The sequence below is a fragment of the Myotis daubentonii genome, chromosome 6 (assembly GCF_963259705.1).
Source record: "Myotis daubentonii chromosome 6, mMyoDau2.1, whole genome shotgun sequence".
NCBI classification, from domain to species: Eukaryota; Metazoa; Chordata; class Mammalia; order Chiroptera; family Vespertilionidae; genus Myotis; species Myotis daubentonii.
The window spans coordinates 94,273,406-94,300,858 of record NC_081845.1 but is presented as its reverse complement, the minus strand read 5'-3'; the positions used below and the strand labels follow the sequence as shown (position 1 = coordinate 94,300,858).

General features: G+C 56.9%; 2 protein-coding genes and 1 non-coding gene across 13 annotated transcripts in view; 2 read left to right on the top strand and 1 right to left on the bottom strand.

Annotated features, from left to right (window-relative positions):
- The first annotated feature begins 3,057 nt into the window (after positions 1-3,057).
- Positions 3,058-3,196, top strand: LOC132237800 (small nucleolar RNA SNORA4). Its single transcript, XR_009453630.1, has one exon. It is a non-coding gene; the product is annotated as a small nucleolar RNA SNORA4 (small nucleolar RNA).
- Positions 3,197-17,083: 13,887 nt separating this feature from the next.
- Positions 17,084-25,912, top strand: LOC132237439 (high mobility group protein HMG-I/HMG-Y). Of its 6 annotated transcripts, none has more exons than XM_059701937.1 (7): positions 17,084-17,244; positions 17,485-17,604; positions 21,064-21,201; positions 21,387-21,446; positions 22,726-22,809; positions 23,448-23,502; positions 24,727-25,912. In XM_059701937.1, the coding sequence occupies exons 3-7, from the start codon at positions 21,100-21,102 to the stop codon at positions 25,005-25,007; spliced, it is 582 nt and encodes a 193-aa protein (XP_059557920.1). In that variant the 5' UTR covers positions 17,084-17,244; positions 17,485-17,604; positions 21,064-21,099; the 3' UTR covers positions 25,008-25,912. The 6 variants fall into 6 exon arrangements, with proteins under 6 accessions (XP_059557920.1, XP_059557921.1, XP_059557916.1 ...); XM_059701938.1 differs by having other exon boundaries at positions 17,224-17,242; positions 17,485-17,597; positions 21,056-21,201; XM_059701933.1 differs by lacking the exons at positions 17,084-17,244; positions 17,485-17,604 and adding an exon at positions 17,956-18,625 and having other exon boundaries at positions 21,056-21,201.
- Positions 25,913-26,080: 168 nt separating this feature from the next.
- SMIM29 (small integral membrane protein 29) overlaps positions 26,081-27,453 on the bottom strand; it is a 56,080-nt gene continuing 54,707 nt past the window's right edge. For 4 of the 6 annotated variants that reach the window (XM_059701947.1, XM_059701946.1, XM_059701944.1 and 1 more), the window contains 4 exons: positions 27,140-27,320; positions 26,952-26,977; positions 26,583-26,688; positions 26,081-26,427 (listed from right to left, as the gene is read on the bottom strand). In XM_059701947.1, the coding sequence (XP_059557930.1) occupies positions 26,362-26,427; positions 26,583-26,688; positions 26,952-26,977; positions 27,140-27,250 (309 nt within the window). In that variant the 5' untranslated portion in view covers positions 27,251-27,320 and the 3' untranslated portion in view covers positions 26,081-26,361. The remainder of the gene's footprint in view (positions 26,428-26,582; positions 26,689-26,951; positions 26,978-27,139; positions 27,321-27,453) is intronic. The other 2 variants (XM_059701949.1, XM_059701950.1) reach the window with 2 other exon arrangements.

Genomic DNA, 27,453 nt, shown 5'->3' with positions numbered 1-27,453 from the left:
TCTGGAACTGCTGTGAGCATTCTGGTGTGAACGTGCGCTTCGTTTCTCCAGGGTAAAGATCTAGGATGGGATGGCCACCCGGGCCGACGCTCAACCACTGAGCCACACCAGCTGGGCAGGATTGGATTTTTATAAAGTCTAATCTACCAGTTTTTCCCATGGGTCTTGCTGTGTTGTGTTCAAGAACTCTTTGACTAACCCCAGATCATGAAGACGTTTCCCCTCTGCTTTCTTCTAGATGTTATAACTTTAGGTTTTCATTTAGATCTGATTCATTTTCAGTTAATTTTAGTGTAATGTGTGAGGTTTAGGACAAGTTTAATTTTTTTGGTGTGTGTGTATAGGTGTCTAGTTGTTCCAGCTCATTTGTTGACAAAAACTATCCTTCCTCCACTGACTTGCTTTCGCACCTTTGTCCAAATCAATTAGCCGTATTTGTGCGGGTCCATTTCTTGAGCCTCTATTCTGCTTCATTGATCTGTGTTGCCCATTCCTCTGCCCACCCATCCGCACAGCCATTGGTTGACTCCTGTGTGTGCCCCGACTAGGAATGGAACCCACAACCTTGGTGCATCAGGACGACACTCCAACCAACCGAGCTCCCTGGCCAGGGCACCACACTCGATTACTGCTGCGAGTCCTGTTGTGAACCCTAAAATCAGATAACACGATTCCTCCCACCTTATTCTCCTTTTTCAAAATTGTTTTAGGTGTTCTAGTTTCTTTGCCTTTCCACATAAATTTTATTTTATTTTATTTTATTTTTAAAATATATTTTATTGATTTTTTACAGAGAGGAAGGGAGAGAGATAGAGAGTTAGAAACATCGATGAGAGAGAAACATCGATCAGCTGCCTCCTGCACATCTCCTACTGGGGATGTGCCCGCAACCCAGGTATATGCCCTCGACCGGAATCGAACCTGGGACCTTTCAGTCCGCAGGCTGACGCTCTATCCACTGAGCCAAACCGGTTTCAGCTCCACATAAATTTTAGAAGCAGCTTGTCTATATCCACAAAAATTCTTGCTGGGAGTTGGATTGTGTTCAACGGATAGATCCGTTTTATGGGTTGAACTATGTCCCCCAAAAGACAGGTTGCAGTCCACGCTGGGCCACGTGACTATTTGGAAACAGGGTCACTGTCGATGTAATTAGTTAAGACGAGATCCTAGTGGAATAGGGCGGGTCCCTAACCCACTGTGCCCGAGGCCCCCAGAGAGAAGAAACACAGACACACGGGAGAAATCATACAACAGAGGCAGGTGTGAAGGCGCTACAGCTGCCGCCACAGAGCACCCAGGACAGTGGGCAACCCCTGGAAGCCGGAGGAGGCCAGGCAGGCCCCGGAGGGAAGAGCTGGTCCTGCTGACACCTAGGCCTCAGACCTCTGGCGTCCAGAGCTGAGACCATTTCTGTGGTTTCCACCCACCCGGTTTGTGGTTCTGTGTCAGGGCAGCTCTAGAGAAGCATTTCGGTCAGGGTGGGGGGAAATCACATCTGTACTGTGTTGAGTCTTGCAATCCGTGGACTCAGTACCCTCTTTGAGTTCTTGCATCAACATTTTACAGTTTCCAGCATAGACACGTGTGTATGTTTTGTTAGAGTAATGTGCAAGTATTTCTCTGTTCTTTTTCTTTCCTTTTGGAGCTATTACCAAGTTTTGTCTTTTTGTTTCCAGTTGTTCGTTGCTAGCATATAATATATGACTGACTTTCGTGTGTGAATCTTGCACCCTGCAATCATGATGAAGTCAGTTATTACTTCTAAGACTTTGAAAAATTATATTAATTGTTATAAAACATTCCGTGATACTTCATTTTAATTAAAAAATGCAAGGGAAATACTGTTTTTCTCCTATGGAATGGCAAAGAGCTTTCTTTTTATTTTTTAAAAAAATATATTTTTTTTATTGAATTTAGAGAGAGAGGAAGGGAGAAGGAGAGAGAGAAACATTGCTGTGAGAGAAAAACATCAATTGGTTCGGGGATCAAACCCAAAACCTGGGCCCTAGCGGGTTTGGCTCCCTGGATAGAGCGTCGACCTGGGGGCTGAAGGGTCCCAGGTTCAATTCTGGTCAGGGGCATGTACCTTGGTTGCAGGCACATCCCCAGTGGGGAGTGTGCAGGAGGCAGCTGAATGATGCTTCTCTCTCATCGATATTTCTAACTCTCTATCCCTCTCCCTTCCTCTCTGTAAAAAAATCAATAAAATATATATTTTTATTTTTTTTAAATATATTTTATTGATTTTTTACAGAGAGGAAGGGAGAGAGATAGAGAGTTAGAAACATCGATGAGAGAGAAACATCGATCAGCTGCCTCCTGCACATCTCCCACTGGGGATATGCCTGCAACCCAGGTACATGCCCTTGACCGGAACCGAACCCGGGACCCTTCAGTCCGCAGGCTGACGCTCTATCCACTGAGCCAAACCGGTTTCGGCAATAAAATATATATTTTTAAAAAAACCCAAAACCTGGGTATGTACCCTGACCTGGACTCAAACCTGAGACCTTTTGGTGCACGGGCCGGCACTCACCCAACTGAGCCACACAGGCCAGGGTGGCAAAGAGCTTTAAAAAGGAGCAAGTCCCACCTGCTGGGCATGTATCTTGTTTCCTTTTCCTATTACTGCTGTTATGAATGAGGAGAGGAATTTCGGATTCTGGGACATCAGTCTCTGACCCCTTTTCTAATTATGTCAGAGGAAAGGTTCCTGGGAGTGGGATTAGCAAGTCAAAGGGCTGACCCCTCCTCAGTGCTACACAGGCTCAGCCGCTTTCCAGAAACACCAGACCAGCCCCTGCCCGGCACTGCGAACAGCATTTTAAAGCTCTTTGCCATTGGATAGGAGAAAGACAGTGTTTCCCTTGCATTTAAAATAGTCCTTTATAAAATGCCAGCCTGTCCCCCCTGTGCTCCCTTCAAAATACAGCCCACACCCTGGCTGACAGGTGGGCCCCCCATCAGCTCCCGTTTACTCCCTTCATCCTCACATTCTGCTGCTTCCTCTTCCCACCCTGTACCGGGAGCCGCAGGGCTGGTCACTTCTGAAACTCACCACAAAACTCTTTCCCTGGGTGAAGGTTTTTTAATAACCTTTACCAACTTAGGCTCTTTGGGAGAATAAAGACCACACTCCACAGTGGACTGTATCACTAAACATGTAGCCCATTACTATTTTGTGGCCTACATTAAAAAAAAAAATACTCTTTCCCCTCCAAGAATGCAGGGGTGCTCCCTCTGCTTGCCCCTCCCCAAGGTGCCCAAGGGGGTACCTAGGAGAGGGTTAGAGTGGTGAATCTGAAGCCAAACTGGCTGCCCTTCAGCCCAGCTCTGCTGTGTGGCCTTAGACAAGTTACTCAACCTCTCTGTGCCTCAGTTACCACACTGTAAAAAGACGGTAAGGATAGCAGCCACCTCATAGGGTTGTTGTAGGATTAAAGAAGTTAATAAGGATGTATCAGAACTATCTGGGGCTTGGGAGGTATTAAGACATCTTAGCTGCTACTATCATTATTATTCACTAGAGGCCTGGTGCACAGATTCATGCACCAGTGGGGTCCCTCAGCCTGGCCTGAGCCCTTTCACAATCCAGGACCCGTCGGGGGATGTCAGAGGCCCAGTGCATGGATTTGGCCCCATCCCCACAGGCCAGGCCGAAGGACCCCCACTGGTGCACAATCAGGGCCAGGGAGGGACTGCAGGAGGGCTCCCAGAGTGTCCGGACAGTTTGGCCCAGTCCCGACTGGCCGGACCCCAGCAGCAAGCTAACCTACCAGTCGGAGCATCTGCCTCATGGTGGTCAATGTGCATCATTGCTACCGGTTGAACCGTCAGACACTTAGCATAATACACACACACACACACACACACACACACACACACACACACTAGAGGCCTGGGACATGAAATTCGTTCATGGGGGGGGGGGGGTCCCTCAACCCAGCCTACACCCTCTCCAATCTGGGATCCCTTCACAATCCAGGATTGCTGGCACCCAACTGCTCGCCTGCCTGCCTGCCTGATTGTCCCTACCTCTTCTGCCTGCCAGCCTGATCACCCCCTAACCACTCCCCTGCTGGCCCAATTGCCCCTAACTGCCTTCCCCTGCAGGCCTGGTTGCCCCCAACTGCCCTCCCCTGCTGGCCATCTTGTGGTGGCTATCTTGTGTCCACATGGGGGTGGCCATCTTTGACCACATGGGGGCAGCCATCTTGTGTGTTGGAGTGATGGTGAATTTGCATATTACCTCTTTATTAGATAGGACTAGAGGCCTGATGCATGAAATTCGTGCAAGAGTAGGCCTCCCTTCCCCCGCTGCCAGCACCAGCTTCCCTCTGGCACCCAGGACCCGGGCTTCCCTCGAAACCCCGGCTTCATCCAGAAGGTCGTCTGGTCCAATTAGCATATTATGCTCTTATTATTATAGATTATAGATAGATAGCTGCTCCTCCCTAATCTGCCCCATCACTGGTAAGGAAGAGTCCACTGTCACTGCTCTTATCCAGCATGCTGCCTGTCAAATGCAGGAGCTCATCCTTCTCATCTAAATGAAGTGAATAACCCATAGCTGCTTCAGACTCACTTTGAGGACTGAAAGAGCGAATATGTATCCAAGAGCTTATTAATGTAGTTTATCACTCTGGTCAGGGTTCTCTCCCCCACCACCACCACTACCGGAAGGAGAGCAGGATGCCAGTAAGAGCTGAGATTTACTGGGTGCCCAGCCTGACCAGCTCATTCATTCATTGCTCCCTGCTGTGCAGCAGCCAGGCCCTGGCAGGAAATGGAACCCACCCCAGGGCCTCCAAGAAGCTCCAATGGAAAGGGTCTTTACCGGGGTTCGGGCAGGATGAAGGGGATGAATGAGGGGTGGTGAGACCAGCGATGGGGGAAGTCATCGTGCCTCCGAGGGCTGAAAGGGCAAGGGGCAGATGCTGTGTGCCCGGAGCTGCCATCATGGAGGGACACAGAGCAGCCAGACCGGGTCCAAAGCAGGGCCAGGGTAGGGGAAGGAGGGCCCGACTTCTCGGCTCCTCTAAGACATCCTGCGAGGAGGTACGGCCCCAGGAAAGCCAGCTGGCAGCGGGCCCAGGGCCGGGCACGCGGTCGCCTTGCAGACACTGCCTGGCCAGAGCAGAATGGATGGCGAGTGAGGAGGTGCATGAAGGGTGGGTAACAAGCCAGGGAGACGCTGTTCTCCACCATCACCTCCCATCCGCAGGGGAGAGGACGGGGCCAGACGCTGAGCTACCTGCCCGCGGTCCGAGAGCTGCCAGCTGCAAGGCTGGGCTGGGAGCGCAACGCTGGAAGGACGGTCCCTGCCCCGCCTCCCAGGGCGAGCAGGGCTCAGGGGCGGCTGCACCCACGCGCTTCTGTCTCCCTCCCGTGCCCTCCTTCCTCCCACTCGTCCCTGTCCCGGCCTCTCACCCGCCTGCCTGGCCTCCGAGAAGGCCGCTGGCTCTCTCTCCGCTGCCGAGGTCCTTCCCTGCATCTCCTCCCATTTCCCAGGCTCCCTCTTTCAGCCGCTCCTCCAGCGGCGGCGACCGGCCATCCATCCCCCGGAGCTCAGCTTCGCGGCACCTCCCCTCTAGGTTGTGCCCCTGAGTCTCCATCTCCGCCTCCAGCCCCCTCTCCGCCCCGCACCGGTCCCTGCGCCCCGCCTCCGTCGCCGCCTGTCCCCCGCCCGGCGGCAGGCTCGGTGGCCCGGCGGGCGGCGGTGGGGGAGGCGCTGGCGCGGCGCCGGCCTGAGTCACACGCATGAGGCAGCGTGAGTCAGGCGCGGAGGGAAGTCCCGCCGGAAGGGGCTTTCGAAGCCGCAATCGAATCTCGGAGAAAGAGAAAGTGTTCGGAGGCTCCTTTGACACAATGACCTTGTGTGAGCCCGGGCCGGACACACCCCACACCGACCCGCGGGCAACAAGACGCACCCCCGCCCACGGGGGCCGGGGCCCTCACGCCCGCTGCCAGGTGCGCGGCGGCGGAGGTGGGTGCGCAGGGACTCGGGCGGGGCTGGAGCCATTCAAACAGCTCCCGGGTCCCCGCGGCTCTCCGGTCCGTCCCCGCACCTCCACCTCCACCTCCGCCTCCACCTCCACGGGCAGTCTCTTTCCCATCTCCCCAAGCCTGGCGGTGCCCCAGCCGGCATCGCTCACCTGCTCCAGACCCCAGGCCCATCCGCCCATCCAGGGTGGGGGAGGGCGTCAAGAAGGGCTCCTTGGGGTCGGCTAGGTCCCCCGTGGAGTCCTGCGCGGTGGCAGAGGAGGCGGGACCTGGGTTCCTACAGATCCCTCCTGGCGCTCTCCTGGCCTCCTAGGCTCGCCAGCAATCAGATCGCTGGATTCAATGAAACAAATGCTTCCTGAACACCTTTAATAAAGCCAGCGCAGGCTCTGGAAACCTGAGTGTGGCGGCGAACGAAAAGGACCCGGAACAAAATATGTCAACTGCTGCCCTCCAAGCACAGACATGCGGTGGGGGTGGGAGTTACAATAAATAATAAATAGTAAATAAGCAAAGGATTTAAGCCAGCACCGTCCAACAGAAACAGGATGGAAGTCACATACCTAATGTTAGGTTTTCTTGGAGCCATATTTTTTATTGATTTCAGAGAGGAAGGGAAAAGGAGAGAGAAACATCGATGAGAGAGAATCACTGATCGGCTGCCTTCTGCATGCCCCCCACCGGGGATCGAGCCCGCAACCTGGGCATGTGCCCTTGATCAGAATTGAACCCAAAACCCTTTTGTCCCCAGGATAACACTCTATCCACTGAGCCAAACCAGCTAGGGCTCTTGGAACCATATTAAAATGGTAAGAAGAAACAGAAAATTAACTTTAATAATATATTTCATTTAATCCAATATACCCAAATATTATCATGTCAACATGTAATCAATACACCAAAAAATTAGTATTTTCATATTTTGTGTGTGTGTGACAAGCCTTGGAAATCCAGTGAGGATTTCATGCTTCCCACGCATCTCAGCCCAGACTTGCCACATTCCAAGCGCTCAGGTGCCACCTGTGCCTAGTGGTCACCCCAATGGGCAGCACAGTCTAGATGTCAGATAAGGTTACGGAACAGAAACAAGTAGAGCAGGGTAAGGGTGGGAGAGCTGGGTGGAAGAGCTGGGTAGGGAGAGCCAGGTGGGGTGGGACAGAATTCAGAGAAGTGAGACCCACAGATATTCTAAACCCGGGCTCTGCCATGGGCCTTGGCAAGTCATCTGACTTTGCAGAGCCCCAATGTTCTCATCTATGAAATGGGGACATGATTCCTCCTGTGTGGATTGGGAAATGCACACAGTGGCCAGGGCACAGCCTCCCAGTCTGAGTCACATCCCCTCCACCCCTAACACTTAATGGCCACCAATGGCAGCCTAGCCCCCCACCCACCCCCAGACCCTCCATTTCTATCCCAGCAAAATACTTAACCTCTTTGGACTTGTTTCAGTGACTGTGTAATGGGCACTGAGCTCTTGGGAGAAAAGTATTGTAGACTTCTAGGGGCCCAAGCCACTGCCAACCAAGGTGGGCAGCACAGTTTAGATGTGGGGGGCACCAGGTATGAGCCTCACAGTGCTGAGAAGGTGAATTCTCTCTTTGGAAACTAGGTAAAGGATTTCTGCCATGAAAGTCATCCTGACCCCAAAGACCCCTCCCACCGAGGGCAAAACTGTCAGAAAAAGGAGTTTGTAGGTACTGGGGACAGAGCCCCAGGGAGCAGGGGTGGAGGAGAGGGAGCCCCAAGCCAAGGGATGGCAGGAGGGGCTCTGCCTCCCCTTTCTACACCCCCTCCCAGGGCAGGCAGGCCAGCAGGCCCAGAGCCCAAGGGAAGTGCAGCAACAGCAATCAGGCCCTCAGTGGGGCTCCATCGAGGCCCATCGAGGGTGGAGGGGGAGGCAGGCCAGACAAAGGAGGCAGCAGGGTCTGGATTTGGGATGCAGACCTGCCCTCACCCCTCAACCCACCCCACCCCCAAAGCCTGGGAACTGGCAGGGCTCCCTAGATGGTGACCCAGAAACCTGACTGTCAGCAGCTCCTCCCTGGCACTGCCCACATGGAGCTGCGCGCTTCCCTGGCAGCTGCCACGGTTTCTCAGCTCACCCACTCGCCCCACCACCCCCAGAAACCCAGACTCTCCCGGCCACCCAGAGCCCGGCGTTCAGGCGGGGATGGGCGGGGCGGGTTCCAGCCTGGGTTTGCCCTCCGACCCCGCTCAGTCCCAGGGCCGCTCAGGTATTCCAGACCCAGAGGCCACCGATCCCCTGGCGCGTGAGCTCCTAGAAAGTAAGGAGGAAACAAAAATGCCGCCACTCACTTCGCAGTGAGGACTGGGCCTTGGAGGACACACGGCCCCCAGGGACTGATGGGGTGGGGGCAGGCCGGGCGGCGGTGAGCGGGAGCCACGAGGTTCCGGCCGGGGTGGTGGGGAGGAAGGCCGGCGGGCCCCTCCCCCCGCCATGGCCTCCTCGCCAGATTCCAGACCGGCAGGCTCGCCCAGCTCCGCCCGCCTCCTTCCTCCCGCGCTCTCCCGCCAGTGGCCACCTCCCCTCCCCCCCCCGCTCCCTCCCCTCCCCCCACACCTACTCTCTGCGCCCCTCCCCCAGCCCCGATCGCCCTCATTCATCCCTCCATTCACGAAACTTGTGCTGAGCACCAAGGCCCCCTTAGGCCCTGGTGCGGGGCTGGCGGGTGTGGAGTCTAGAAAACAAAGCCCTGGAGGGTTCCCACCGATCCCGGCGTGGCGTCGGCCCCTCCCCACTGCGGCCCACCTCCGCCCGGCCAGGCCCCGGCCCTCCGGCCTCCGCCGGCCTCCATCCCACCTCCGCCCGCCGCCCGGCCTGGGGCCTGGGGGCGCGCCCACGTGGCCTGGGAGCAGGCGGGCAGCACCCCTGCTGCCGGGTCCCAGGACGGAGCTCCCAGGCCTAAGAGAAGTTCAGGGAGGTCTAGGGGGGACGGAGCACTGGGCGACTCAGGACACATCTCCCAGAGGGGCAGCGGCCCCCCACCGGGGCAGAGGAGCCAGCCAGGACTCTGGCCACTGTTGACCTGGGGCAGGAGGGAGCCTGCACCGCTAGTGATGGAGACAGTCACGTAGAAGGCCCCAGGGGTCAGCGCCCCTTCCCCAGCCCAGGACCTTCCCACTTGAAAAGCAGGCAAGGAACAGAAGTCAAAGACCATGTGAGAATTCTCCTGAGGCCCTGGGGCCTGTTCCCAAACCAGCGCGCCATGGGTGGGAGCAGGTGGCCGAAGCCACAGGCCTTGGGTCCCCAAGTCCCACAGCTGGTTAGCGAGCTGACATGAGCTGACACGGACATCCTGCCCCGGTGGGCGAGTGGCCTGGAGAGACAGGGTCACGGGCCCAGTCTGGCCCCTAACACTTCCTTCACCTGCTCACGTGGATGGGCCTCCATAGACCACACAGCTTTAAAGGGCACGTGTTTTCCGCCATCCCTGAGTGGGAGGAGGCCACGAGTTTGGGGGCATTTGATCTGCAGAGCCCGTTGCACTAGACATTGCTAGATGGTTCCTTAGACCAAAGGGGAAGTTTTGTTCCACGCAAAGCGTAAATCTTACACTCGCCTAGAGTGCACTCTGATGAGCCGCCCCCGCTGCCCAGTCACCAACAAGCAACCCAGCCAGCCAGTCGCCTCAGCCAAAGGCCAAGATGGTTGCCAAGTGGATGCCAGCTCCTGATGCGAACCCTGAGGCCCAGAGGGAAACAGTTACCCACCATCGGTGGCAAATTATAAAATGTAAAGGTAACATCTGCCCTGGCAACAGCTCAGTTAGAGAATCGCCCCGATACTCCAAGTTTGTGGGTTTGATCCCTGGTCAGGGCACATGCAAGAACCAACCAGTGAATGCATCAATAAGTGGAACAACAAATCTATGTGTGCTTGAGCGCGCGCTCTCTCTCTTTCCCTCCCCTTTCCTCTATAAAATCAACCAATATATATTTTTAAATCTAAAGATAATATCCATTAGAAATGAGTCTGCAGGGATCACGTGACGATGTTGGCCCCGTGGTTTTTAACCTAGTGATGCAAACACAGGTGTCTCTGTCAGGTGCAATTCCTGTCTCACTCAGGCTGGCCACTCTGTCACTCCTATGATGACCTGCTAGGCTCCTGGCCCTTTCTTTCTCTCCCTTGAAGTTCAGATCCCCAGCACAACTGCCTGTGGTGAGGACTTTGCTGACAACAGCAATCACTTTGGCTAATTGTCATTTTTTGTTTTTATTTTAGAGAAACAGAGAAAGAGAGAGAGAGAGAGAGAGAGAGAGAGAGAGAGAGAAGCCCAGACCGGCCAGTGATTGAGCGTTGACCGTACCAGGACGTCAAGGTTCCATTCCCAGTCATGTTGGGAGCTGGATCCCCCCGAGGCAACAGATCAATGATTCTCTCTCATCATTGATGTTTCTCTCTTTCCCTCTCTATGAAATCAATGAAAACATATTTTTTTTAAAAAAAGAGAGATACATGTGAGAGAGAAACATCAATCAGTTGCCTCCTGTACTTGCTCCAACAAGGGATCCAACTCTGGGTATGTTCCCTGACGGAATCGAGTCCACCACCTCAGTTGGGACGACGCTCCTACCAACTGAGATACCCGGCCAGGGCCTAATCATTCTTTATTCAAAAACATTTTTTTTAGCTCAAACACTGTGGTAGGCCCTAGGGATACCCCAGTGAACACAGCATAACCTGGCCCTGATGAAGCTGACTTTTCAGTGAGTAGAGCCAGACAGCAAACACAGTACATACCACTTTATTATTATTATTATTATTATTATTATTATTATTGCTTAAAGTAAAACTTTTAAAATTTTATTTATTTATTGTTAATCCTCATCAGAGGATATTTTTCCATTGATTTTTAGAGAGAGTGGAAGGGAGGGGGAGAGACAGAAACTTCTATGTGAGCGAGACACATGGAATGGTTGCCTCCTACACATGCCCCAACCAGGGCCAAGGATGGAGCCTGCAACCTAGGTACGTGCCCTTGACCGGAATCGAACCCGGGACCCTTCAGTCCAAGGGCCAACACTCTATCCACTGAGTCAAATTTGCCAAGACTATATCACTTTAAAAAAAAAAAAAAAAAGAAGCTTATTGGCCCTGGCCGGTTTGGCTCAGTGGATAGAGTGTTGGTCTGCGGACTGAAGGATCCCAGTTCGATTCTAGTCCAGGGCACATGCCCAGGGCTGGGGGCTCGATACCCAGTAGGGGGCGTGCAGGAGGTAGCCAATTAATGATTCTCTTTCATCATTGATATTTCTCTCTCTCTCTCCCTCTCCCTTCCTCTCTGAAATCAATAAAAATATATATTAAAAATAGTTTATTGATTTTTAGAGAGAGAGGGAGAGAAACATCGATGTGAAAGCACATCGATCAGCTGCCTCCTGCTTGTGCCCCACCAGGGATCAAGCCCACAACCCAGTCATGTGCCCTAACCAGGAAGAGAACCGGTTGCAACTTCTGGGTGCATGGGACAACGCTCAGCCAACTGAGCCACACCGGCCAGAGCAGATATTGCTTTTATTGATAATAGTTCAGTAGAAAAGTTAATTATACAGTATATTAGAAAGTGACAAGTGTTATAGGGCAGAAAAAAGCATGGTAAAGTGGTTGAGGCTTGCAGGGGGAGATGTGCAATTTCCTTTTTATCCTCATCCAAGGGTATGTTTCTGTTGATTTTAGAGAGGGGAAGGGAGAGAGAGAAATATCTAGGTGAGAGAGACACATCGACTGTTTGCCTCCCACATGGGCCCCCACCGGGGCCTGGGATGGGGATCGAACTTGCAACCCAAATGAACCTGTGACCCTTCAGTGCTCTAGCCAACACTCTAACCACTAACCCACTCAGGCCAGGGCCATTCCTGCCTCTTAACCTTTACAAAGCTGGTGACCAACAAATTTTGCTCCTTTTTAAAAAAAAAAAAATTTTTTTTTATTGATTTCAGAGACAGAGGGAAAGAGAGATAGAAACATCAATGGGGAGAGAGAATCATTGATCGGCTGCCTCCTGCACCCCCCACACTGGGGATCAAGACCGCAACCTGGGCATTGCATGATCAGAATCGAACTCGGGACCCTTCAGTCCACAGGCTGACGCTCTATCCACTGAACCAAACCAGCTAGGGCAGATTTCACTCTTTAGGGGGACCTAATTCACAGCCAATCCCGCAGCTTCAAAGGAGGATGGGGAGTGGTGCTGAATGCCAACCCACCATGTTTGTTACAGCCTTAAGCCCATCAACAAGCCAGATGCCCTGCGACCCCCCACCCCCACCCCTGCATGCTCCACCCACAGCCCTCGCCCCTGCCCTATGCTCCCCAGACCCCCATCATAGCAGGTTCCACACGGGTGAAATTGCTATGCACTTGTCTCCCTGCCCCATCCAAAGTAAGTCCCTTGAGGACCTAATTCAAGTGCCTATCGCAGTGCCTGGAGGGACCCATCTGCCGGCTGGGAGAAGGCAAAAGCTCACCCAGCCCAGGAGAAGCAGTGGAGGGGAAAGAGGCAGAGTCCCAAGCCAACCTCCCGGAGGCTCAGGGAGTGAAATGGGGGCAGTAGCATTGTTGAGCTGGTAGGGGCACTGAGGGTCTGCATTTAGTGGGTGCTCATCAACTCTCCCTTTACCTCTGTTTTCTTTTCTGAGGTTGAAGAGGAGCTGGGCTTTCCTGGGTTCCAGCTCTGCAGAAGGTTGATAAAACTGATGTGTCCTGGGTCATGCAAGGTGGGTAGCTGGCTCAGGGCAGGCGGCAGGGAGGCTCCTGTCTCCCGGGCCTTCCTATTTATTGGAGAATTTTTCCCTCGAAAGTTGGAAGCAGAAGAGGCCCTCCTCCCACTCTAGGCCTGCCAGGTTTCCTGGCAGCAGAGCCTGTGGTCAGCAGGGCCTAGTGGCCTGATCCTGCCAGATGACTAGCTGTGCTAGGAGCTGGGTGACTCTCCAGGAGAGTGGTCAGCACTGTGAGCCAGGGTGACTCTGTATCTGGCTTGCTTGGGTCAATCTTGGTTGATATGGTCCTGGGTCAATCCCAGTTGTAATGGGCCAGTTCAGGTTCCTGTTCATTGTCTGTCATAACTGCTACTAACCCCTTTTACTCTTTTTATTGCTGTTGTTTTTATTGATTTCAGAGAGGAAGGGAGAGGGAGAGGGAGAGATAGAAACACAAATGATGAGAGAGAATCATTGATCGGCTGCCTCCTGCACACCCCCTACTGGGATGTGCCCTGACCAGGAATTGAACTGGTTCATAGGTTGACACTCAACAACTGAACCACACCAGTTGGGCTCCCTTTTACTCTTAAGTGCCCTGCTTGTCTGTAATAGTTGGGCATACATACCCTACTAGAGGCTCAGTGCACGAAATTTGTGCCAGGGGAGGGGGACGGGGTTCCCTCAGCCCCGCCTGCAGCCTCTCCAATCCGGGACCACTGGCTCCTAACTGCTCTCCCCTGCCACCCTGATAGCCCCTAACCGCCTTTGCCTCAGCCCCCACCACTGTGGCTTTGTCCGGAAGGATGTCCAGTCTATCTGGTCTAATTAGCATATTACCCTTTTATTAGTATAGATGATCCAGGAATTCCTCTCCTAGGTGTGTACCCAACAGAAATGTGTACATCTAGTCACCAAAACATATTCCAGAACATTTGTGGCTGCACTATTTTGTAACAGTCTCAAACCAGAAACTACCCAAATGCCCTTCAACAGAGTGGATATAACAATGTGGGACCCTTACACTGGGCATCAAAGAGAATGAACGTCCCGCAGCCACGTGCAATAACATGGATGAATCACAACGTAATGCTGAACAAAAGAAAGGAACACAGGAGAGTATGTAACGTATGATTCCATCCACACAACGCACGTAAAAGCTGCTTGATCTGGGTGCTGGGTTCACTTTATGAACATGTGTTGAGCTGAACACAGGATTTGTGCATTTTCTGTCTGTACATTTTCATCAGTAAAAGGGTTGCTTTAAAAAGTATCCTGGTTTGGACAATAGCTTAGACCATTTCTACGCCTCTTCACCCCACTTCCTTACAGGTTAGGCCGATTCAGAGTACGGTCACACCTTACTCCCAGGCCTTTTGGGACTTCTATTAACCTCTACTCTTCCAAGAGCTGTCGCTGACGCAAAAGCCAGAGATAAGCTGATAAATAAATATATAACCGGAGAGATGTCAGACATGAATCCCCAGGGAATGCTAAGGGACACCCTAACCTACCACAACCTCCGCATTTCAAGCCACGACTGGGAGACTGTCAGGCTCCCGCTACTCCTTAACAGGGCAGGGAAAGAACTAACATACATCAGGAAGGATTTCAACAGCCCAGCTGTCCTGAAAAATAACGCTGAGCTGAACTCCCCGCTTTCTGAATATGCTGTGGGCTCACTGAGCTCACTGGGCTGTCCTTATGAAAGCTGTGTAATTCAACTCCGACGTAAGAAAATGTTTCCTGTGGCAAAGACCGGTTCTGATATGACCAATTTCCCTGGGCCCCTCAGGCCTTGGCCAGCCAGGCGGATGGCCCTGGCCTAGAATAGCTTCCTCTCCCTGCCTGCTCCCCACGGCCCCCACCTAACCAAATCCCATCAGGCCTGCTCAAGCCCACCTCTTCCAGGAGGATTCCTTGACTGTCCCCGGCTCCCCCCTCTCCTCCTGTAGCACCCACTGAGTCTCTCTTTCAGCACCTGACCCCCCAGTGTAAGTTTTAAGAGCATAAAGAACTTTACGTTGCTCACCGATTGTACCCCAAGAGCGGGGACAGGTGCTTGTACACAGTAGGCCCTCAGTAAATACTGCACCCAGGCTTTCTGCCTCCTGGCCTCTAGGGGATTGTTACTCTGGGGTGTCCCTGGTTCTGATTCCTCTAGACATGAAATTCGCTGGAGCAAGGGCTCTCTTATTTTTAAAATCCCTGCCACTCATCCTTCTGCTTAGTAAATACTTATTGAAAGAGGAGAGAAAGTAATTTTGGGGCATTTGCAATCCAGAAAGCATGGCGGTGGGGGTCAGTGGTAGAGTTATTTGGATTTCAAGGGTGTGGATAATCCTGGAGAAGAATAAACTACTATATTTGCCTAGAAATTTATTTATATCTGCTTCCTTCCAGAGAGGGGTTGAGGTGGCTTACGAAAATACACATAATACAAGGTAAAAAACAAGTCGGCGAGGAAATCAGGACGAGGGGAAAAAAAGAGTAGGGAAAAAGAAGAGCAAGTCGGCTGGTGAAAAGTGGGCCAAAAAGTTGGCCAAGTTTGCCCACAGCCCGCTGGAGACCAAGTCCCGCTTTTCCCCACCGACAGACCAGGCCACACAAGGCCGCCCTGGCCACCAGCCCCAGCCCGGCCTGGAAGCCCGGGGCCCGGGTCGCTGGCGCGGGCCTGCAACCTTAGGGTTGAGGGCTCCTTCTCCCACTCAAGGCCGCGAAGGTCCTGGAGCTCACGACTCCCGGCCACTCACTCGGCCACCCCCACCAGCGGCCTACTACGCGCGCTGGGCGCAGGGCACAAAGATGGAGCGCGCGCCTTGCACCCGCCCCACCCCCACCAGGGCTCCAGACAAAGGGGCAGCCACCCCTCCCCCGCCTCTCCCCAGCCATCCCCTCCGCCCTCTCTCCCCTCGGGCCGCACTTCCGTGACTTCCTCTCCCCTCCAGGGCAGCCTGGGGACTGCACAGGGGTGCGTCCCACCTGGGCGCGGGGCGGGGAGCGGGCGCGCGGGCCGGAGGCCTCCCCGCCCATTCCCAGCTCGGACCGGCCCCGGCCCCGCGCCCTCTTCTTTAAACCGGTTCGGTGGGCCCCCAGCGCCTTCCCGCCCGGCGCCCCGCCCCCACCCGGCCGAGCACGTGCTGCCCGGGTGGGGGCTGGGCCCACTCCCGCCTGGGCGCCCCACCCCCACCGGAAACATTCCTGAAACATTCCTGAAACCGGGAGGCCGGCCCGCGGTCCCCACCCCGCCTCCACTCGGCTCAGGGTTTTCCTGGAGCCCCTCCGCCGCCCGCGGGCCCCGTGAGGAGGGGGCTGGGCCGGGGCCTCGGCTGACCGGGGAGGAAGAAAAACATGAGTCACCGCCGTGTGTCATTGGGCCGCATTGCAATTCCCTGCATCACGGGAGGTGTGGACGGCCGCCTCGGGGACCCGGGGCGGGGAGGTGCGCTCCCCGAGGCCCGGCCCGGCCTGCAGGGAGCGCCACGAGCTGCGCCCTTTCTCCTCCCACTGCCCTCCCCGCCATCTTCCCGCTTGGGCTTCCTTGTCGGTCGTGCAACAAGTCTTTGTTGAGCCGGCGCCAGGGCGCCCGGCGTGGCGGGGACGGTGTGCGTGGGCTCCGACCCTGCCCTCGACGCGCTTCCAGGCGGCGGCGGGCTCACGCGTCCCGAACTTCACGGAAAGTCACGCGGATGCGGCCGAGCCCCCGCGGGAGAGCACGTCTGCGGGCGTCTCCTCGGGTTTACCTGCACCGAGCCCGCCGCTTGTTGTGCTTGAAGGATGCACCTTAAGGTTCACTTGCGGCCGCTAATAAATTAAAACTCTGGGTTTCACACGTTTCACGTCTGAATTTCACAACAGCGATATTTCACCAGGTGGCCACACGCGGGTTGGCACTGAAATGTGCACGCGGACACCTGTCCGCCCCGGGGAAGTCTCCCAGCCGCGGAGCTGGGCGAAGGGGGCGGCGGGTAGGCCGCGTACTCTCCCGGCGGCGCGTTTCTCTCCACCCCCCGCCCCCGCGGACCCCGCAGGCACCACCGTCTCCTGTCCTCGCGCCCCGCGGGCGCCAGGCCCCGATGCCCCGAAGAACCCTAGACGTGATTCCGCCCGGGACAACAGCCCCCGTTCTCGGGAGTGGGACACCCTCCCCCCACCCCGGGAACAGCTCCTAGACGACCCCTCTGTGCACTCCCCCAGGTTCCCCAGCCGACACGGTGGGGAGTGGGCCGGCACCTCGCCTTCTCAGCCCGCCCCCGGCGCCGGCGCGGGGAACTGCGCGCCCCTCCCCTAAGTCAGCACCCTCCCGCGGGGCGGCTGGCGGGCGGCCGCCCTTTTAAATCCCCGGGCTCATTTGCATGGCCCCGCCCCCTCGGTGACACGGCTGGCGCGGGCGGGCCCGTCCCCCCTGCCCCTGGGTCGCTCTTTTTAAGCTCCCCTGAGCCGGGGCTGCGCTCCTCTAATTGGGACTCCGAGCCCGGGCTATTTCTGGCGCTGGCGCGGCTCCAAGAAGGCGTGAGTTCGCGGCCCCTCCGGTGGCTTCTGTTTTTTTTAAATATCTATCATTTAATGAAATTATTTATTGAGGCCGCGCACGGGCCGTGCCTAGCTTCCTGCCCCTCGCCATCCTTCGGGGGAGGGGGGATATTTTTGTCCCCCCGCCTGGATGTTACACCTAAATACCCCGCGGGGGCCTGGGCGGCGAGCACGCGGCGGCGGCGTTCTCTGAGAACCTCTGCTCTCTCCCGGTTTCAGATCCGCATTTGCTACTAGCGGCGGCGGCGGCGGAGCCAGGCCGGTCCTCAGCGCCCAGCACCGTCGCTCCTCGCAGCCGGAGCGCGCACCACAGGCCGGCGGCCGAGCTCGCGGTGAGTCGTCCCCGGGGCCCGCGACAGAGGGGGGCGCCCGCGCCCCCGCCGCCCCTCCTGCGAGCCGCCGGGGGCTGCAGCGCGCGCCTCCAGCTTTATTCCCAGGCCGGGACTGCGCGAGCCGCGGGCGGAGGAGGGCCGCGCGGCGCGGGGGCGGGCGGCGGGGCCCGCAGGCGTGGGGAGGGCGCCCGCACTCCTGCCCCCGCGGCGCGGGCGCCCTGCGGGGGGCGGGGACCCGGGAAAGGCGCGCGGTGGGGGAGGGGGCGCGCGGCTGCGGCGAGCGCGAGTTGTGCACCCGGCGGATCCCGATGCACCTCGCGCCCGCCGCTCCCGCCCGAGCCCGGGCCCGGGCCCCGAGTGGGTGGCTGGGGGGGCGGAGAGAGGAACAGGCTGCGGCGCAGCGGGAGAGTGGGGAGCCGGCCGGCCCCCGCAGCCTGGGGAAGTTCTAGAAGTGAGGGGGATGGGCAGGAATCCCGCAATCCGGTCCTACTCCCGCTCGGCCTTTACCTGGCGCCCCTTCTCGCCAGTGAGGCCGGATCGCGGGCCTGGGCTTGGTGTTTCACCCCGACCCCACCTCTGGCCCTGCCCGCGCGCCTCTTCAGCCCCCAGGGCCGGGCCTGCCCTCCACCCCCACAAACTGGTTTCTCTGCTTTGCTGGGCTCTGTTGGAACTAGTCCCTGTGACTCCCCGCTTCCATTTATTTTCCTGGGGCTTTATTTTGCGGGGAGGGCACAGAGGAGAGTGGCTTTCTTCCTCTACCCCGCGCCAGCGCGCGCCAGGTTCCTGCCCCAAGGCGGGCTTGGGTGCCCCCTCTGGCAGGAAGTGGGGCCGGGTGCACCCGCGTGGCGGTGCATGCGGTCGGGGTGCACCGGTTTCCCGCGCCTGCTCGAGCGCCCCTCCCCCCGCGCATTCTGGCCCCTGGTCCCGCCGGCGGACCTGCAACGGCCAAGCGCAGACACTTGCAGAGTCACCCCGGGACCGAGTGCGGAGCAGGGGGCCACAGGGACGTCACCAAGCCGCCCCGGCGAGTAAGGAAAGTGGCGGGCTCGGCGGTCGCCGGGAACCTACTCCATCCTGTCCGTCAACTTGCTGTGTGACTCCAGGCAACTTACCAGCCTCTCTGGACGACTCTTTCTGTAAAACAAGGCAGCCCCGAGATGATTTCCTAAGGTCATTCCTGCAAGTTCTCTAAGCATTTGTGGAGCACACATTACGGGCACAGTGTGTGAAGGGCGCGAGCCTGAGGACCAAAGGGTCTTAGACATGGAAGGATTAAGATTGGGCCCTAAAAGTGGCCTTTCCACGACAGGCTTCTGATGTTCAGAAACAGGTGGAAGACCAGCATTTGTTGGTCCCACCAGAGAGGGCCTCGGGCCTTTATTCAACTCACAGAGGCCTGGATTTGGGGTGGGTGAGTGTGGACTCGGGGCTCCCCAGCAGCAAGAGGTAGGAAGAGGCACCAGATGAAATTCGAGCTTCCAGGGACACCCACCAAGATTCCAGCAGGGGGATGAGGGTGGAACCCCCTTCTGAGGGGCCTCGGGCAGACCTCATGTGAGGCCAGTGCTCATTTAGCTGATTAATTTTGATGTTTCGTTTGAAAGGGGGCCTGTGGTGTAATAGAAGATTTTAATCGCTGCCTGTAATTACAGAGCAGGCCAAGCCACTGATGAGGGAGCAGGCTAAAGCACCAACCACCTTGTTTAAAGGGTCTCCAAGTCTAAAATATTGTAAAATAGAAGAAATACTGGGAAAGGCCTGCCGTCTGGAGCACCCCGAAGCTTTGAGGATGCCCCCCCCCCCAAAGTCACAAATTGGCAAAATGTTTTCTCTTCTCACTGGAAATTGTCTGAAGAGGAGAAAAGTCATTTTCAAATGTTCTCATTTTGAATGAAGACTTCCCATTGTCTAGGCATTTTAAAACTTACCTGGTTTGACCTTAGCAGGGGTCTGGAGAGGTGGGTGAGGCAGATGTCTTACCTTTACCCCATTTCACAGGCTGAGGGGCTTTCAGAAGCCAGTCCTGTGGGCCCGGCCCAGCCCACCCCTTACCAGGAATCGGTCCCCACGGAGGTGGGGAGTCTGGGTTTCCTAATTCAAGTCTCTTGTCTGTGACTCGGGGATAATGACTGGGAGGATTGTGTGTTTTAATTATTGATTTGAGAGAAAGATCCATTAGTTGTGCCACTTATTCTATGCATTCATTGGTTGGTTCTTGTATGTGCCCTGACCGGGGCGGGAACCCACCACCTTGGTGTATCGGCACAACAATAACCCGCTGAGCTACCTGGCCAGGGCCTCACTGCCCTTTTTATGTCTCTCGAAGGGGCTCCCAGCAACAGGGGGCAGGTGTCCTTGCTGGGGGAGGTTTGGGGCAGACTCAAATAGTGAGGCTTCTGAGAGGGGACATGCTGAAAAAGGGCCAAGACGCTTTTTAGGGTCAGTCCTGCCAGGGCTCCAGGGGGCCAGCTAGAAGGGTCCATCCCAGCTGGAGAAGCCCCTCCTGGAAGCAGGTATCAAAGGGAAAGATCTCTGATTCCAGATGGGCAGGATGGGGGTGAGGAGAGAGGAGACCCGCCTTTCAGTTGTGGGCTCCTTTTCCTCCCCCAGCCTTGCCCACTGCAGTTCAACCACCTTCCCAGTTCCCAAATTGTGCCCCATCTTTGAATCCCAGGCTTTTACCCTGGGAGAGAGCAGAGAGGGACCTTGCTGGGGCCCAGGCACCAGCCCTGGCCTTGTGGTTGGTGTGGAGTGTCAAGGTCGGCCCTGGTAGCCTTAGGTCTTGAACCTGGAGCTTGACAATATTGTCAGCGAGGTGTGCAGGGGATTGGAGCTCTGCTGCCAGGTGCCCGGGCTCATTTTCTCTGGGAGCAGGCTCAGTGAAAGGTCAGAAGCTGGCTAGAGAGTCCCCCTCCTGCCCCCTGTGGCGTGAAGACGCCCCCCATTTCATCTACACCTTTGCCCAGGACAGCCTCCCCCTCAACCAGGTCTGGGCTGCCTGTGCCCTGGCCCTGTGGGGGTGGCAAGACAACAAAGAGCCCTTCTGAACAGGAGATAAGGAGTGATTAGGGCAGAGGGCCTAGCTCAGCCCCAGGGCAAACTACGGCCTGCATATCCGGCCGTTTGAAATGAATAAAACTAAAAAAAAAAAAAAAAAAAAAAAAGACCATACCCTTTTATGTAATGATATTTACTTTGAATTTATATTAGTTCACACAAACACTCCATCCATGCTTTTGTTCCGGCCCTCCGGTCCAGTTTAAGAACCCATTGTGGCCCTCGAGTCAAAAAGTTTGCCCACCCCTGGCCTAGCTCCTCCCTGTGGCAGCAGCAGGGTGGGTATCCTGGGTGCCCGGGGCAGGTGGTTTTGCTGCAGTCTACTTGGAGGGTGGGAGGGATGAGGGTGTAGGAGGTGGCTGAAACAGTGTTTTGTTTAAAACCACTTTTCCTGCTTTCAGCATCTCAGCCATCGCTCCTCCACCTGCTCCGTAGAGAAGGGAAGATGAGCGAGTCGAGTTCGAAGTCCAGCCAGCCCTTGGCCTCCAAGCAGGAGAAGGACGGCACTGAGAAGCGAGGGCGGGGCAGGCCGAGAAAGCAGCCTCCGGTGAGTCCTGGGACCGCGCTGGTAGGGAGTCAAGTGGGTGTCCAAATCTTTGCCTCGGTTAACCCTTTGGGCTAGGGAAGTCCCAGGCATCTTGGCAGACGAAAGCAGGAACGGGGCGGTGCAGAATCACTCCCGTCTGCTGTCCTCCCCACATGCCTGCACACCCTACACTCACCAACTGGCAGACCCTCCTGAGACCCCAGCAGAAGTGGGGACCAAGCCTCAGTGTCCCTCTGCTCACGCAGGTGCGTCTGCATTGTGGGGGGCCACCTGCTCTAGATCCCTGTGTTTATAGAACAGTAACGGTGAACTCTGCGAACATGAAAGGAAGAGGAGCCTAGGGTTTTTAAGCATGGGATCCACCTCACATCTTGCTGTTGATTTGCTGCTATGAGAGTTTTGGGTCCTTCCTGACAGTTTCTGCACTTCCTCATCTCGGCCAGTAACCAGGGCAGGGCCGCACTGCCAGCGACCTGGCGAGGCTTCAGCCTGGCTCTGTAAAAGGAAATGGAAGCCTAAGCAGTTGGAAATGGTGGGGAGTTGGTCGGTGGAGTGAACCCGGGCGCTGTCCTCCTCCTGGGTTAGGCCAGCCTTGCCCTGTGGGGCACCCCGGGAGGCATGGCCAGCGGGTGAGGTCCAGGCTTCCCCTTCCTGGGGAAGAGGAGAGGAGACCGGGGTCAGTCCTTCACACGCAGGCCCCCAGCTTCCCGGCAGCGAGGTGGAGAGAGGGGTCTATCTTGACTGGGAGCCAGGAGGAGTCTGGGTGGTGGCATTCAGCTGCCTCTTCAGAGCCTAGTGTGTGGGGGACTCACCCTTGTAGTCTGCTTCCCTGGGCCTCCCCACCGCCTGTTACTGGGGTGGGGTCGGGGGTCAGAAAGGGGTGTTGGGTTACTGGACCATGGTTAGAAGCCACCCACGGGGAACCGTAGCTGCTGGCTTCTATGCATTATGCAGCAGCTTTTTATTCCATCTCGGGCTTATTAAAATTTTAGCGGCAACAATGGCAGGGATCTCTGGGGTTTCTTCTCCCTGGGAGGCACCCTGGAGGGGGCCAGTTTACAGTAGAGCCTGGGGGCTCCCTCCAAGGGAGACATCCTTTCTGCTCTTCTGCCTCCCAGAAGCGCCCAGCATGCATCACCTGAAAGGTTGGGCAGTGATTGTGGCTCAGGACGAGACATCATTTAATTTTGATGATAACCCTTTACAAAGGAGGAAAGTGGGGCTCGGGCATTAAGAGTCTTCCCCGAGATCTTGGGGATTAGTCGGTGGCAGAGCTGGGACAGGGGCAGAGCTGCCTCTGTCGGTCCCCAGGACACCTTTCCCAGGGTCTTGTCACAGGGAAGCAAGGGCCTTTGCAAAAGGTGGTCAAACAGCTGAATCCCAACCACTTGTCCCGCCATTATGGGTTCTTGGCCGAGGTGATGGCTCACAGACTTAAATCCGGTTGGGGTGGGGCAGAGGCCTCCGTCGTCTGAAAGGGGTGGGACAGGTGGCATCTGTGTCTAACTGCCTCTGTCTTTGCAGAAGGAGCCCAGCGAAGTGCCAACACCTAAGAGACCTCGGGGCAGACCAAAGGGGAGCAAAAACAAGGGCGCTGCCAAGACCCGGGTGAGGCTTGGGGGCGGTGTGGCCTCCTAGTGCACGAAGAGGGAGGCGTGGGGGAGGGCTGGCTCATCCCGCGTCTGCCCCTCTGCCTGGGCTATGGTGGCGGCCAGTGGGTCTGTGCTAATGGGGAAAGCAGGGTGATGACTGAGGTCTCACTTCTGTGCCTTCGGCCTGCCCGGGACAATGGGGAAATCAAGTCAGAAGTCGGACAGCACTCCTGGCCTGGAGAAAGGAGAGTTGGGCACAGTGAAGGGGCAGCCCCACCAGCCCCCGGGCTGAGATGTCACTTCTATCCTGGGGTCCCCTGGATCTGGGGGTGAGGGGCAGGGAAGGCCAGCTTCCCAGCGGCATCAAGCTTTCAGAGAAGTTGTTTTGTTTTTTATTTTATTTTTTCTAAGACACGACTCATATCCTCTGAGTCATGGGAGGAGGAGGGAGTGGGGGGCGTGTGTGTATATTGAGGGGGGCAATGTGGCGGCCAGTCATCACCAGCTGGACCAGCTGGGGTGGCCTGTGGTTGGGGTGAGATTCCTGGGCTTCCCCGAGCAGAGGAGGGCAGCTCTGTCCTCTGCTTCCCACCGTTACTGGGTGAGCACTGTCGGGGACGTTTTTGACTCAGTGGGTTTTTCTCTGCCATCTAGAAAACCACCACGACTCCAGGGAGGAAACCAAGGGGCAGACCCAAAAAACTGGTAGGTGAAGGGGGTACGGGCTCGGCCCCTCTGGGTGGGGTGCTGAGAAGTGGGTGAGGCCTACCTGATCTTGTGCACCCACCATGGAAAAACGGCTCTCCCCGACCTGCTGGGCCAGGGGTGGTGGCTGCCACACTTGGCCCAGGCCCGGCTCCTGGCACCTCGTTTAAAGGGCTATGTGTCCATGAGAAGTGCGGGGTCCCAGGTACAGAACAGACCCTTGCCCTGCACTAGTGGAGGCTGTCTCTGCTTCTAGGGGGGATCTTGGAGGTCCTCTAAACTGTCCCCCATTATAGAAATGAGGAAAGGCCTTCACAGGGGGAAGGAGTGAGGTGTGCCTTTGCCCTGATCCTGGGGAGGGAGGAAGCAGCAGCAAAGAGCTCAGTGCTGGGAGGGAGCTGAGGTGTGATCCCACCTGGAGGCACCTTTCCTTTCTGGGCCCCCAGATAGCTGGTGGTGGAAGTAGGTTTGCCGAGTCAGGAGACTGCCTCTAGGGGGCTCCCCTGAGTTAGCCTCCCAGCCTTCCTGTTCCCAGCCCTTCCCTATCCCCAGTCTGCTCCCTGAACTCCCTGAGGCATTCATTCCTCGAGCTGAGCCACTACCACCAGGGCTGGGGGGCCAGGGGGCGGGGGTGCTGGCTGGGCCCCAGGAGTGAGTAACAGGAAACAAGTTGTTTTGGAGTTTGTGCCTGGCACGGGGGCCGCAGCCCGTGGTGTCCCGACATTCCCGCCCCGTGAGTGAGCCCCTGCGCCACACACTTCCCCTTCCTCCCCACCCTGGCCTGGGGTCAGCCTGCGGCTACGGCCACTGCCCGTGTGCCAAGACCACCTGGTTCCCCTGCACCCTCCACCACCCCTACCCGTTTCCTCTCCCTGGCTGCTGCCTCCCTCCCCGAGCCAGTCACTCCTCACTTCCTTCAGCTTCAGTGCTGCTCTTCTGGGTTCTGCCCAGTCCCCCACCCTGGGCCCCCGGGCAAGGGAGGATGGCTCTGAGAGAGCAGCATGTGTGGTTTTTTTCCCTCCTTTTAAATTCTTCCTTTTTTATGAATGAAACTGGGCTGTGGAGGTTGCTGAGTCACCCACACACTCAACCCTGACTCATTCCCCTTCTGGAGAGCCAGGGAGGGGGTGGGGGCAGCAGGCCTGAGTTCCCTCCCCCACAACTGGGGGTGGAGAAGGGCCAGGCCTGGCACCTGTGCTGATGGCCCTGCCTGTCCACCTCACAGGAGAAGGAGGAAGAAGAGGGCATCTCGCAGGAGTCCTCCGAGGAGGAGCAGTGACCCGGCCACCTGCTTCCTCACTGAGGAGCCGTTTCCTTCTGGGACTGGACAGCTCCGCTCCCACTGCCCCTGCCCCCTCCCCCGGCCACCACCACCCACCCGCGCCCACCTGCACCGCCACACTACACAGCACACCAGCCGGGCCCTGGTGGCCCGAGTGGGGAGCAGTTTTCCTTTGGTCTCGGTCCCCAGCACCCCTCACCCCCACGTGCATCCCCCCGACCTCCTGACAAAGCTGACGTCCCACTTAGCCGCACCCCATGCCTGCTGCGTCCCTGCTCCCTGGGTGGTGGGGGCATTGCTGACTGGGCTCCTGGTTTAGGGGGTCCCTTCCCCACTCTTACCTCTGGCTTCCCATTAGGGGGCCTGGGAGGGTTCCCCTGGCCTTAAAGGGGCCTGAGCCCCATCTCACTCTGACATGCCCGCTCCACTGTCCTGGCAGCAGCACCTGTGGCCATGGATAGGGTTGTTTGGCCCCAAGATGCCCCAACCAACCTGTGTCTCACCAGGTGCGGCTCACACCCACTTTCCTTCCTTCCACGAGGGGCCTAGCCCTGCACTAGGTTGAACAGCGCCCCCCTGGGGCACAGGAGGGAAGGCAGGAGGGTGTGAGCCCCTGGCCCCATCTGCTTCCACTCTAGGCCTCCAGTTTCCTCCCCCTCACATGGGGCACTAACAAGGAGCTAGCCTTGCCCACTCCCACCCCCCGCTCCTCCCCACCCCCCAAGGTTCTGGTTCCATCTTTCCTCTGTTCACAAACTACCTCTGGACAGTTGTGTTGTTTTTTTGTTCCATGTTTCATTCTTAGACATCTGTCATTGCTGCTGCTACCAGCGCCAAATGTTCATCCTCACTGCCTCCTGTGCTGCCCACACTCCCCTCCAAGATGCTCTTGGGAAGGAGCCAGGGGCAAAGCAGGCTGGGAATCGACTGCCCCAGTCCCAGGGAAGTGGGGGCGCTCTGCCCCTAGGATGCTGCAGCTGAGTGAGCGGGGGCCTGTGTTGATAGCGGAGAGTGTAGGGCCACCTTCTCCCCGTTCTGCCGGGAGGAGGTAGCCATTATTTGTCCCAGCCTGGGCCCCTCCCTCTGGTTTCCTACTTGCAGTTACTTGAATAAAAATATATCCTTTTCTGGACTGGAGTCTCTGTAGGTGGGTGCCTGGAGCAGGTGAAGGTGGAGACCAAGAACCTGTTGGTGGGGGTGGCTTTGGAGCTGCCCTGCCCAGCTCTTGAGGGTGGGGGCAGGAGGAGGAAAAGCAGGCACCTAAGGGGAGGTAATTTCAGGCCCTTGGAGAAATCACACCTCTAACCACAAAACATTTTATTTACAAAATATGTATACTGAAGACTATACATCAGGCCCTATCACCATGGGAAGCTCCCAAGCCAAGTCGGGCCCACAGGGCACAGCGGCCCACCGCAGGAGGAAAAACCCCTAGTGCCTGGGAGCAGGCTCAGCCCGCAAAGGCCTACAGACGGAGGGGGATGGGCTGGAGGAGTGGGGGCCCAGTGCCCAGCCGGGGGCCGGGTGGGCAGGTGGGAGGGGAAGCAGGCGGCAGGACCCATGGTTCTGAAGGTGAGGGTGTCAGGTCTTGACGTCCAGCAAGGGCATCTGCTTGTGCTGGTAGCCACTCTGCCAGCCGTGCACCACCTGGGGGGAGACCACGCTGGGCTCAGGCCCCTGGGAGAGAGGCCTCGCTACTCATCAGTCCAAATGGGGAGGGGTGAGGGCAGAACCAGGCTCTGGTTTCTGGGGTGAGTGCGTGTGAGCGCAGAGCAGACCCCCCTCTGCTGGCTCCGTCTTACCTTCGGGTCTCCCACGTCAGAGAGTAGCTCCTGCTCAGCCTCATGCAGCTCCTCAGCGGGGTCGTAGCTGTACATGGGGAGCAGGTGATGGCGAAGCCTGTCCACCCTGGGGAGCAGGGGAGGGGGCTCAGCCCAGGGGCCACCCCCTTTACACATCTGACCGCCCTGTCTCCGCTCCCCCAGGCTCTGGGACAAGGGCCTCTCCCCAGCAGGTGAGCTGAGCCAGGGCAGGAAAACCGAACAATGGGGATTGCAGGCTGTGTCAGGATGGCCGAGGGCCATCTTACATGGACGCAGAGAACTCTGGTCCTGTGAGAAGAAATTTAAGTCAAATGTGGGGAGGTACTACTGGGGGCGGGGGACACTCACCGCTTTTTCTTCTGGACATACATTACCTGTAACAGAGACAGCGCTGTGGAGGCTGGGAGACCTGGACAGCCCACCCAGCTCCACACCCGACTGCAGGACAGCTTGGGATGCTGTGTGCAGACGACCTGGCCCACCCAGCCCTGCTTCGCAAAGGTGTGGGTGTATGTGTGAATGAGGGGGCTCCTTACCACAGCCACCACCACCCCAATCAGGGTGATGAGGAAAAAAGGGCCCAACACATAGCCCACCATCGAGTCGCTGTTGGCCTGGGGGGCATTGGGCACTGTGGTGTTACTCATGGCATCAGCAGCTGGAGGACTGTGTAGTCAGCATGGGCAGTGCCTCGGGAGGGCGCCGCCACTGGGCTCCCTGGGGAGGAGGAAGGGAGGTTATCAATGGCAGCCCGAGCGACACTGGCCCCTGGAGTCCTCCCCAGGAGCTGGTGCTATATGAAAACTTGGGCCAGGCACGGGGACAGGGAATCCTCCAGGTACCCTAACCT